The 12944-nt window shown below is 33.2% G+C and overlaps 1 protein-coding gene across 1 annotated transcript in view; it reads left to right on the top strand.

Moving 5' to 3' along the window:
* Nucleotides 1–12071, top strand: part of LOC141557581 (liver carboxylesterase 1-like) — a 55656-nt gene extending 43585 nt beyond the window's left edge. Inside the window, exons 10-14 of the mRNA XM_074293446.1 lie at nt 1099–1179; nt 1996–2143; nt 8923–9054; nt 11399–11471; nt 11603–12071. Coding sequence (XP_074149547.1) covers nt 1099–1179; nt 1996–2143; nt 8923–9054; nt 11399–11471; nt 11603–11780 — 612 coding nt within the window. The 3' untranslated portion in view covers nt 11781–12071. The remainder of the gene's footprint in view (nt 1–1098; nt 1180–1995; nt 2144–8922; nt 9055–11398; nt 11472–11602) is intronic.
* The last annotated feature ends 873 nt before the right edge of the window (nt 12072–12944 follow it).

Below are 12944 nucleotides of genomic sequence, written 5' to 3'. Positions count from 1 at the left end.
TGTGCTGTTGCTGCTGTGTTTTTTCCCTCTGAAATCTCCTGCAGTCTTCAGGACTAGGGCTTCTTTGTGTTAAATCAGGAAAATAATCTATAGCTTAATATGGAAATAATTTGATGCTGGTTCTGAGCCAATTCCAATTCCCACCTTCCAGTATAAAACTTCCTTCCTCATAGCTGTAAAAATTGTCCAATGAAAAATATGGTATTTATCACACTCACTTCTCTCAGAAAGTTCTATTTTTACTTCTGATCAACTACTTTACCATCCCCAGACTCTTATTAGGTCTTATGCAAATAAAAGGATGGAACTTTTAAAAATATTTGTCCTCTCAGAGCATCATCTTGATGGCTTCTTCACTTGTTGTCTTCATTTCCTTGGAAGCATGTAGTTAAAATGAGGTTATAGAATTAGGAGATCTTAAAGGTTACTTTCAGCATTAAATCTTTTAATTTAATAAATTTATTCCCCCCAAATTTAAGTGACTGACTTAAATGATTAATTATATATAATATATGCAGTATATATTTAGATAGTGTATATAATACATAGTAACATGATAGATAAATAAATGATAAATTAATTAAATGACTAATAAGAATTAGCTAGTTCATTCTATTAAATTTCTCTGTGTTATCTACACTATTACTAGGGAACCACCTTAAAATCTAAAGGCCTGAAATCCTAAGAGTAGAATTTCAATAATCACAAATAGCATGTAGGATATTTATAGAGGCAATACTAAAATGACTGCAGATTCAGTTTTCCCCCTTACCTAGTTACTTAAGAAAACCTTGATGATCAGGAAACTAGAAGCTTCATTTTCTCTGATCATTAGGGTACCATATAGAGCTTCATATTAATGGGTATGCTTATTGGCTGGGTAGAATTGAGCATTTACCATTCTCATACTTAAAAAAAAACATTTATTTTCTGATTTCCACTTTAGCTATTTCCTAGGACATTTATAAGCCAGGTAAATTAATTGATTGAGGGAACTGAAACCAAAGTAAAATGAGTACTCTCTTTGTTTGCTTATTGGATAAAGACTGCTTTTTTTTTAACCAATGCTTTTTTATCTGAAATGACTATTTTGTGCAGATAATGGAGTTCCCTCTCTCACAAGGCATACCAGACCAAGAAACAGCATCAGCATTGTTGTGGAGCTCCTACCCACTTGTTGTAAGATAAATAGAACTCTATAATGTTAGGGCTGGAAGAGAACTTAGAATTTGGAATGTCAGAGAAAAAAATCATAGAATCTTAAAACATAGAATTTAACTGTTCTATGGGAATTAGAGCCCATATAGTTCAATGTTTTTCACTATGAGAAACAGAGGCTTAGAGAAGGGAAATGATTTCCCTAAAGTTATGTGTTTTCTGCCAGGGATTAAATCAAGGTATTTTCACTACTAATCCTGCATAGTTTTCAATACACTACAATGCTTTCCATCATGAGGCAGAAAAACAATTCATTTAGAGACAGAATCTTACTTTTTACTCTGTATTTCCTCCTTTAAGTAAGAACTAGAAAACCTTAAAATGGTTTTCCTCATATAAGATAGAGGTCAGCAAAAGACTTCATGTAGTATATTAATGAAACCTTCTCTAGTTGTTTTCTCCTGCTAAGATGGAAGCACTCTAACTCTTCTCTGAATGAACCCCATATCACATTGTTCTTATTTCTCTGACATACTTGTCATATTACATGTAATCTCTTTGAGGACATAAATCCTATCTTATTCACCTCTCTATCTTCTAACATGCTTGACACAGAGATTAAAATTTGTAAATGTTTCTAGTGAAACATAATATTAGGTGAAACAATATTTAAAGGACATTTAACTCAGAGATAGTGTTATAAATGGGCATGGGCTAAATTATGTTGTATAAGATATCAACTTTATAAAACAGATTGATTATGACATAATGAGTTTTTGTAAAAAAAAAAAAAAAGTTAGTTGTAGCACTTCTCTGTTTCTTTATTTGTCATTTCAGAAAATCCCCAAAGATCTTACTCCTATTTTAACCAAGGAATATCTTGGAAGGACAAATGATCCTATAAAAAAGAAGGACCTGTTTTTAAACTTGATGGGAGACTTGATATTTGGAATTCCTTCTGTGAGGTTGGCTAGACTTTATATGGGTAAGTTCCTGAAGAAGTGCAAGTGATAACCTTATTCATCCCAACAACTGAGCAAGAATATAGTAGCATAAATCCTACACAGAAACAAAATAAGTAGGAGACTGCATTTTTAGTAAAAAAAAATGGTTTAGCACTTCTGGGGCCAGAGAACCAAGATGGCAAAACAGAAAAGCATTCAGCAAAGCTCTCTCAACATTACCCTCCAAACAATTTTAAATTTGAATTCTAAATTGGCAGAATCCAAAGAAAAGCAAGAATGAAAAAATTTTTGAGAAAAAGATTTATGACAATGGGAGAGGAGGCTAGTCTGGAGAAGGATGAAATTCTAGTTTTCAGACTAGGTGGTAGAGACAGAAGCAGCAGCAGCCCTAAAAGTTCCTAAGCCAGAGATGATAAGGGAATCTGGAAAATGGTAAGAAAGAGATTACATTGTGCTGACACTTGATGCAGGATCAGATGTTGTTTGGCAAGTCCATATATATTCACTTGCATATACTTACATCTGAGTCAAAGTTCAAGAGCAGGGAGGAGTATTTTTGGTGGACAGACTTTAGTTGGAATCATTTCTGTCCCCAAGGGATCAGGATACTACTTGCCAAATAGTATTATTTATGCTACAAAGAAAGGAGGGTCCTTGAAGAGAGGATCAGAAGCACTTTTTGAGAAAGAACTATGGTACAGACCAATAATGAAGTTACCACACCTCTTCCTGATTCACACCATCTTGGAAACATCAAAAATTTCTAAAATTTCAGAACTAGCTCTGGAAACAGCAGTATGAGAAAACTTGAAACTTGAAACATCTCCAGGGCCAGATGAATTTACAATTTAATTCTACCAAACATTTAAAGAACAACTAATTCCAATACTATAAAAACTATTTGAAAAAATGGGGAAAAAAGGAGTCCTACCAAATTCCTTTTATGACACAGATATGGTGCTGATACCTAAACCAAGTAGAGTCAAAACTGACAAAGAAAGTTGAAGACCAATTTCCCTAATGAATATTGATGCAAAAATCTTAAATAAAATATTAACAAAGAGATTACAGCAAGTCATCACCAGGATGATACAACATAACCAAATAGAATTTGTACCAAGAATGCAGGGCTGGTTCAATATTTGGAAAACCATTATCATAATTGGCCATATCAATAATTAAGTTAACAAAAATCATATGATTACCTCAATAGATGCAGAAAAGGCATTTGACTAAATCCAACACCCATTCCTATTATAAACACTAGAGAGTATAGGAATAAATGGAATTTTCCTTATAATGATAAGTAGTATCTCTCTAAAACCATAAGCAAGTATCATATGTAATGGGGATAAACTAGAAACATTCCTAGTAAGATCAGGGGTGAAACAAGGTTGTCCAATATCCTCATTACTGTCCAATATTGTATTAGAAATGTTAGCTTTAACAATGAGAAGAAAAAAATTAAAGGAATTAAAGTAGATATTGAGGAAACAAAACTATCACTCTTTCCAGATGATATAATAATATACTTAGAGAATCCCGAGAATCAACTAAAAAACTAGTAGAAAAAATTAACAACTTTAGCAAAGTTGCAGTTTATAAAATAGATCCATATAAATCATTAGCATTTCTATATGTTACTAACAAAATCCAGCAGCAAAAGATACAAAGAGAAATTCCAGTTAAAATAACTGTAGATAATATAAGATATTTGGGAGTCTTCCTGCCAAAACTAAGCCAGGAACTCTATGAACACAATTACAGAACACTTTTCACAGAAATAAAATTAGATCTAGACAATTGGCATGAGTAAGATTGGCTAATATAATAAAATGACAATTCTATTTAAATTAATATATTTATTCAGTGCCATGCCAATCAAATTGCCAAGAAATTACTTTACAGAGTTAGAAAAATAATGATTAAATTCATCTCAATGAATAAAAGATCAAAAAAATTTGAGTTTTAATATAAATTCAAATGGAGGTAAGTTATCTATACCAAACCTAAAGTTATATTTTAAAATAGTGATCATCAAAACATTTGGTACTGGCTAAGAAATAGAAGAGTGGATCAGTGTTATAGGTTAGGTTCACAAAGCACAATAGTCAATGACTATAATAATTTAGTGTTTGATAAACCCAAAGATTCCTGCTTCTGGGAAAAAATGGAAAATAGTATGCAGAAGCTAAGCATTGGCCAGTACATAACACACTATAGCAATATAAGATCAAAATAGCTCATGATTTAGACATAAAAAGTGATACTATAAGCAAAGGAGAGAACAAGGGATAGTCTACCTCTCAGATCTGTGAAGAAGAAAGGAATTTATGGCCAAAGAAGAACTAAAGAACCTAAAGAAATGCAAAATGGATAATTTTTATTATATTAGACTAAAAGGGTTTTGTACAAACAAAACCAATGCAGCCAATATTAGAAGGGCAGCAGAAAACTGGGATTTTTTTTTTAACATCTAATGGTTCTGATATAGGCTTCATTTCTAAAATATATAGAGAACTTACTCAAATTTACAAGACTATTAGTCATTCTCTAAGTGATAAATTGTCAAAGGATATAAACACTTTTCAGACAAAGAAACTAAAACCTTTTCTAATCATGAAAAAAAATGTTCTAAATCACTATTAATTAGAGAACTACAAATTAAGACATCTCTGAGGTACCACTATCTACTTACCAGATTGACTAAAATGACAGGAAAATGTAATGATAAATTTTGGAGGGAATGTGGAAAAACTGGGACATTAATTAATTATTGGCAAAGTTGTGAACTAGAGAGCAATTTGGAAATATTCCCAAATGGCTATCAAACTATGCATAACTTTTGATCCAGCAGTGTCTCTTCTGGGTCTATATCCAAAAAAAATCATAAAAAAGGGAATTGTACAAATAGAAAAAATGGTACAAAATCTCACTGAAGAGAATCATTCCTTGTATAGCAGAATTAAGGAAACAGAAGAATCCATGAGACATCAAAAGAACAATTTTAAAACAAAATAAAAAGAATTTAAAAAGTAAAAGAAAAGGTGATATGGATAGCATTTTTCCATAATGAGTCTTTTAGAATTGCCTTGGGTCACTGCATTGCTGAGAAGAGCTTATTCTATCATAGTGGATGGTTACAAAGAGTTGCTATTACTTTGTACAATGTTCTCCTGTTTCAGTTCACTTTTTTTTTCATTTTTTAAAAAATTTTAACACACATTGCTTTATAAATCATGTTGGGAGACAAAAATCAAAGCAAAAGAGAAAAACCATGGGAGAGATAAAAAATAAGAAAAAGAAGTTAGCATAGCAATATTTATTTATATTCAGTTTCCTTATTTCTTTTTCTGAATGCAGATGGCATTTTCTATCTAAAGACTATTGGGGTTGCTTTGGATCACTGAACCACTGGGGAGAGCCAAGTCTTTCATATTTGATCATTGCACATTCTTGCTATCATTGTTTACAATATATCCCTGGTTCTGCTTATTTCACTCACTTCATGTAAATTTTCCCAAGTCTTCCTAAAATCAGCCTGTTCATCATTTTTATAGAACAATAATATTCCATCACCTTCATAAACCACAACTTGTTCAGCTATTCTCCAATTAATGGGCATCTACCCATTTTGTAATTCTTTACTACCACAAAAAGAGTTGCTACAAACATTTTTGCCCAAGTGGGTCCTTTCCCCTCCTTTATGACTTCCTTAGTATATAGGCACTGCTGGGTCAAAGTTATACACAGTTTAATAGCTCTTTGAGCATAGTTCCAGACTGCTCTCCAGAATGGTTGGATTATTTCACAACACTATCAACAATGCATTAGTGTCTCAATTTTCCCATATGCACTCACCATCATCTTTTTTTGTCATCTTAGCCAGTCTTAAAGGTGCAAGGTGGTACCTCAGAGTTGTTTTTTCTTTGCATTTCTCTAATTTATAGTGATCTAGAGCATTTTTTCATATAATTGTAAATGAGTTTAATTTCATCATCTGAAAATTATCTGTTCATATCCTTTGACCATTTGCCAATTTGGGAATGACTTGTAGTTTATAAATTTGACACATTCTTTATATATTTTAAAAATGAGATCTTTATTAGAAATTCTGGTTGTAAAGATTTTTCCCAGCTTTGTATTTCCCTTTTAATCTTGTTTCTATTCATTTTGCTTGTGCAAAAAATATTTTAATTTAATATAATTAAAGTTGTCCATTTTATCTTTAATAATGTTCTCTACTTCTTCTTTGGTCATAAATTCTTTCCTTCTCCAAAGATCTAATAGGTAAATTATCCCTTGTTCACCTAATTCTTTTATGTTATCATCTTTTATGCACAAATTATGTATCTATTTTGACTTTATTTTGGTTTGGGGTGTGAGATGTAAGACTATACCAAGTTTCTATTTTCTTTTGTCAAATAGTGAGTTCTTATTCCAGAAACTGGAATTTGGGGATTTATCAAATACTAGATTGCTGTAGGCCTTGATTATTGGTTCTGTTCACTTTGATCAGCTTCATTTCATATAAATCTTTCCAGGTTTTTCTAAAATCTATCTGTTCATCATTTATCATAGCATCATAATATTCTATTGCATTCATCTACTACAATTTGTAGTATTCTCCAATTCATGGGCATCCACTCTGTCTATTTATTGTCACCACAAAAAGAGCTGTTATAAATATTGTACATGGGGGTCCTTTCCCATTTTTATGATCTTTTTGGGATACATAGCTAGTATGGAATTGCTGGATATGCCTTTTTGGTTGCCTTATGGTCATAGTTTCAGATTGCTCTCCAGAATGATTGGATCAGTTCACAAAACTCCACTAACAGTTCATTAGTTCCAATTTTCACATGTGTTCTCCAATATTTATCATTTCCATTTTCTGTCATATTAGCCAATCTAATAGGTGTGAGGTAGTACCTCAGAGTTGTCTCAATTTGCATTATTTTATGCAATAGAGATTTGGAGCATTTTTCCATATGACTATAAATGTCACCTCTTCTCTTTTCATCAGAAAAGCTTGAAAGTTTCTTATTTCATTAAATATCCAGCTATTCCCTTGAAAGATTATCTTTAGTTTTGCTGAATAGTTGATTCTTAGTTGTATTTTGAAAAGGGCAACATCAGTTGAATTATAAAGTTGGTAGTCAGACTCTACAAGTTTTAGAAGAGAATGAAAGGAAGGGAAATGAAAATATTCATTGTAGTCTTCTTCTTCTTCTTCTTCTTTTTTTTTTTTTTTTTGGCTGAAGTAATTGGGGTTAAGTGACTTGCCCAGAGTCATACAATTAGGAAGTATTAAGTGTCTGAGGCCAGATTTGAACTCGGGTCCTCCTGACTTTGGGGCTGGAGCTTTATCCACTGCATCACTTAGCTGCCTTTGTAGTCTTCTTTCTCAACGATCTTAGGCATAAAGGAGTAAATAGATATAGTATTATAGTTACTGGGAATGATCAGATCATGTAAGATTTTATTTTTTTAATGATAGAAGAGACATGAGCATGTTGAAAGATGAGAGGAGGGATAAAAGTAAGTGGGACAATTTGCTGGAGAAATTGGAAGGGGATAGAATCAGGAGTATATGTAAAGGAATTTTCCTTGTCAAGAAAAGCCACTTCTTTACCTGAGATCAGAGTGAGGGAGCAGTTGAAGAAGATATTCAAACTGTATGAGACTTAAGAAGAAAAAGAGAAAGGAAGAACTCTTGACAAATATTTTCAGTTATTTTTCAGTGAAGCAAGAGTCCAGGTCTTCAAATGAGAGAGTGGAAGGCATGATGAGAGATGAAAATGTTGGTATGGTGAACCAATAGAATCTAGAAAAAGAATGTCTTAATGAAATGACCAGTTAAGATAACATAACTTTGTAGTTCTATTGTACTCAGCCTATGTCTTACCATAGGTGAAGTATTATGTTCATTTCTGATGCCATGGTTAGGAAGAACATTGCTAAACTGGAGAATGTTCTGGAGATGACAATGAATATTGTGAAAAAAATCAAAACTGAACTATATGAAAATCAGTTAAAGGAATTAATGATTTTGTTCTAAGGAAGATAAGGTTCAGAAAGGACATGATAACACTCTCCAGGAATATAAAGAGATATGTTTTTGTGGAGGGGAAAGAAGAATTAGGCATTTTTTAGGATTAGTTACAAAAAGACAAAGTTAGGTTTAATGTAAATAAAAACAATTTATCAATGAGAGTTATCAAAAATGAAATGAATGGGCTAACATGAAAAGTCATGACTTCCCTGACACAGAAAGTCTTCAAGCAGATAAATTTTGCACACTTTTTGCTCAGGCTGTTGTGGGACCCTTTTTCAGGTATGGGCTGGCATTCTTAGAAAACTTCTGAGATTTCTTTGAACTTCTTGTATCTTTATGAACTATGAACTTCTTGTATTTTTAATTTATTTGGGGGTACAATAATGTTATCATGTGCCTAAGAATAAGTAACTTTCTGATGCAGATGAGAGAAGTTTGGACTAGCTGACCAGTTAAGATCCTAGATAGTTAAGATATGATGATCAGTATGACAGATCTCTTACTAAATTACCAGTGAAGATAATCTTCAACATTAGAAAAAATACATGTCTAGCAATGTCATCCATCACTCTGTATTTTTCTGTCAGCTCTTATATATCCAGAACTTATTAATTAAACCAACAAGAACTCAGCACGAAATTCTTTAATATTTCCCAAAATGCCCCTAGAGAATCCCTTTTAAATAAGTGCATCTGGGGTAGAAAACTTGATATGCTGATTGTTTCTTCTTCTTTCTTTCAGCATCAGGTGCACCCACATACATGTATGAGTTTCAACATCGACCAAGCTTCTCAACCAACCTGAAACCAGAGGAAGTGAAGGCAGATCATGGGGATGAAATTCCCTCTGTCTTAGGGGCTCCATTTTTGAAAGGTAGTTCATAATTCTTATCAAAATATCACTTGCTAGTTATTGGCAAAATATTTAATTTTAACATTTACTTACCCCTTCAATTCATCAGTTATCTCATTTGATGTTCACAACATCTCCTATGAAGCAGAAAATCATTCCAAGTCAAAAAGCATTTGTTAAATACTTATTATGTGCCAGGTAATGTGTTAAGCACCATGGAATATTTGAAGAAAGGAGTATGCAAAGTAAGATAAGAGATAGTTTCTATTCTCAAGGAATTCATGGTCTAATTGAGAAAACAATATGTAAATAATTATGTACAAACTAGATAGACAGACAGATATATAGATAAGCAAAGAGATAATCATCTCTAAGGGAAGACTCTAAGACCAAGTAGTGCCAGGAAAGTCATCCTTCAGAAGGTGGAATTTTAGTTGAGACTTGAAGAAAGCCAGTAAAGTCAAGGTAGTTATTAGGAGGATGGGGATTCCACGAATGGGAGAGATAATCAATGAAAATACAATGTCAGGAGATGAAAGATCTTGTACAAGGAATAGTAAGGAGAAGAGTGTCACTGAATAATAGAGAAGCAGGGATGGGTGGATAGAAATTTAGATATAAAGTAGCCTAGAAAGGTAGGCATGGATTATGCTAGCAATGCCTTTAAATGCCAAATAATTTTTATATTAATCTTAGAGGTGATAGAGAGTGATTAGAATTTATTACCTAGGAATGTTATTCCATCCAGATAAGGAAACAGGTTCTGAGAGAACTAATGCATTTCCTAAGTTGAATGACAGAACATGAACTAGAAGGAAGGTCTTTTGCCTCCCTTCCCACCCTACCCCCAGGCTCATCTCACCAGACAATCTATCTTAAACCTTATGAATCTTCACGGAACAAGGGTTTATTTTTGCCACAAGGAGCAAATGGCAATTGAGGCTAAATTAATGGAAGTATAGATAGATAGATAGATAGATAGATAGATAGATAGATAGATAGATAGATAGATAAGCTGGAGAGCAACCAGGGAAGAAAAACCAGGAAGATAGAGGAGTCTTTAGAATTTATCATATGACAACTGGTTAAAGGAAATAAGTAGATAACCTGAACAGGAGAAAACTATAGTATATGACATCTTTTTCAAGTATTTGAAGAGAAATTAAGCTTATTCTACTTGGGTAGACCTAGAAGCAGTGCCTGGAAGTTGTAGAGAGATGGTCTTCAACTTGATGTAAGAAAGATTCCTTAATGATTAGATATGTCCCAAAGTGTCCTCTTTCTATTTATTGAGATCATCATTATTTAATCATTAGAGATCTTTAAAGAAAGGCTAAGATCAACTGCATGGTGCAGTAAAGAAGAATCAGGAAGACCTGAATTAAAATATGGCTCCAAACACTAGCTGTTGTGATTCTGGACAAGTCATTTGACCCTATTTGTGTTGATTTCCTTATCTGCAATATGATCTGGATAAAGAATTGGCAAGCCACACTGGTATCTTTGCCAAGAAAACTCCAAATGGAAACACCAAGAGTCAGACACAGCTGTAATGACTGAACAACTACAACAACAAAACAAAGTCTGACTGATCATTTGTTAGGAATGTTGTAGAAGGGATTCCTGTTGAGGATGGGTTAACCTAGGTATCCTTCATCTGAAGTCCATCTGAATTCCAATTCTGATTATGAGAGAATTTGCAGAGAAAGAATGTCATGAAAAATTTATTATAATACAATAAATTCCTAGGCCTTAGATGTCAAACTAGAAATGGGGTAACAAAAGAGAATTCAATTTGGAGCCAAAAGATCTAGTAAGAAGTCAAATCTAAGTTTTGTTACTTATTACCTTGGTATAACCTTGAATAAGTCACTTAGTCCTTAGTTTCCCTGTCTATAAAATAAAGAGATGGGTCCAGATAGTTCCTATAAATAAAATTTTATGATCCTAAATAATATTTATCTTATTCATTATTCTCTCCGAAATCCCTCTATTGCTTATACCTGAAATTTTTCCACTAGAAATTAATTACATTATAGTTAATGCCTTCTATCTAAATATATATGCTCATTGACTCGTACTTATTAAGTATAGTTTGATTATTTCTTAAAATTACTTTTAGAGGAAAGGAGGGTAAAATTCAGGTAGGATTATCAAATAAAGATAAGAAAATAGAGAGGGGCTGGGTTACAGAACCACCTGAGGACATGTCAGAAGGTATGTAACATTGTACAGGAGTCATGGGAGAGGTCAAAAATAGAAATGGTTATGAAAGGATCATAAGAGAGAAACTGAGTATATACCTCACATGTTTATTCTTAAAATATTCTAGTCACATTCTAATATCTTCATTTCTCATTTTCAGAGGGCTCACCAGAGGAAGAAAAGAAACTTAGCAAAATTGTGATGAAATATTGGGCCAACTTTGCTAAGAATGGGTAAGATTGGTAATGCAGGGAATTAATGGGGATTTTGCTTTACTATGTTTAATATCTTCCTATCACCATTTTTTAAAACTCAAACTGTTTATTCAATAGTTATTTTCACTGTATTGATTATTATTTCTCAGAAACCCTAATGGAGAAGGACTGCCAAACTGGCCTGTTTATAATCAGAATGAAGACTACCTCCAAATTAACATCAATCTCAAAGCAGCCAAAAAGCTGAAGGAGAAAGAAGTGAAATTTTGGACTGAGCTCATGTCAAAGGAACTAGTTGGAGTGAAGAGAGAACACATCGAGCTTTAGTCTGGTGAGATCTGCTATCAGTTGGTAAAGGAGCTTCAGTAGACCTTGAGGGGAAGAAGTTTTGGTTTTGCTTGACATGGATGCCTGGCTCTTTGGTGGTAAAAGAGCTTCTCAGCATGGAGGTGGAGGGAAAAAACATACAGAAATACTCACAATTAGCCTGATAAGGGGAAAACACATAACATAAGCCCTGAAAACTATGAGGAGCTTAAGATGACTTTCTTCTCTGAATGCTTTTAGTTGGTAAGGCTGACTTTGGGTTGTACTAAATAAAATCCACTTTGCTTAGAATTCTTGCTACCTGTGTCAGTATCTTGGTTTCAGATATTGAGATGAATAAGTTCTTCCCTGAAATAAAGCTTAGTTTCATTTCCAGGTATTGGTGATGGCCTTTGTTACATACTTTAGAGGTTTAGGATCACAATTTAATGTATAAATCTAGACTTTAAGGTATTAATAATGAAATATTTTTAAAATTAACAGACATTTCTAATATACTACAAACGAGGATATACATACAAAGTAAAGCCACACCTGATATCAAATATGAACATATCTGATCATTGTCATTGTCCCTGCTATAAAGAAGTTTACATTCTAATCAAGAACCACAAATAAAAGGGAATGGTGGCTGGAGAGAGGTATTTTAGTTTGGAAAGTAATAAGAATTTTGAGTGGAGGCATAGGGGAATAGAATGACACATCCTTTCCAAAAACAATAGTATTATTGATTTAATTAGAACTACAAAATTGGACAGGGGAAGGGAGGATATTGTGAAAGATACACAAACAGCAGCAGGGATTCTATTAAGCAGATGTCCAGAGAGTAAAAGGAAGCATGGTTAGAGTTGTCCTGATATAGTGAGCCCTTTGAAACAATTCATCAAGCAGAATAGCTTTGGAAGTGAAAGTTTAACTCTTTGAGGGTACAATATCTGATCAGTTGGCATTGGCACATCTAGGTTGCTTATTGTTTAGAATTGTCTTCTTTTGCTTCTCCTAAGACATCTAGTAGCACAATAGATAGAAAGCTGGGCCTAGAATCTGAAGGATGAGTTCATTACTGCCTCAGATACTTATTAGCTATGTAATCCTGTCTAAATCATTTACCTTCTGCTGCTTTAGTTTCCTCAATCATAAAAGGGGACAAAATTAGTATCTAAG

Source organism: Sminthopsis crassicaudata, chromosome 2 (assembly GCF_048593235.1).
Source record: "Sminthopsis crassicaudata isolate SCR6 chromosome 2, ASM4859323v1, whole genome shotgun sequence".
NCBI lineage: Eukaryota > Metazoa > Chordata > Mammalia > Dasyuromorphia > Dasyuridae > Sminthopsis > Sminthopsis crassicaudata.
The sequence above is the reverse complement of the archived record's forward strand: the minus strand, read 5'-3'. Positions and strand labels throughout refer to the sequence as shown.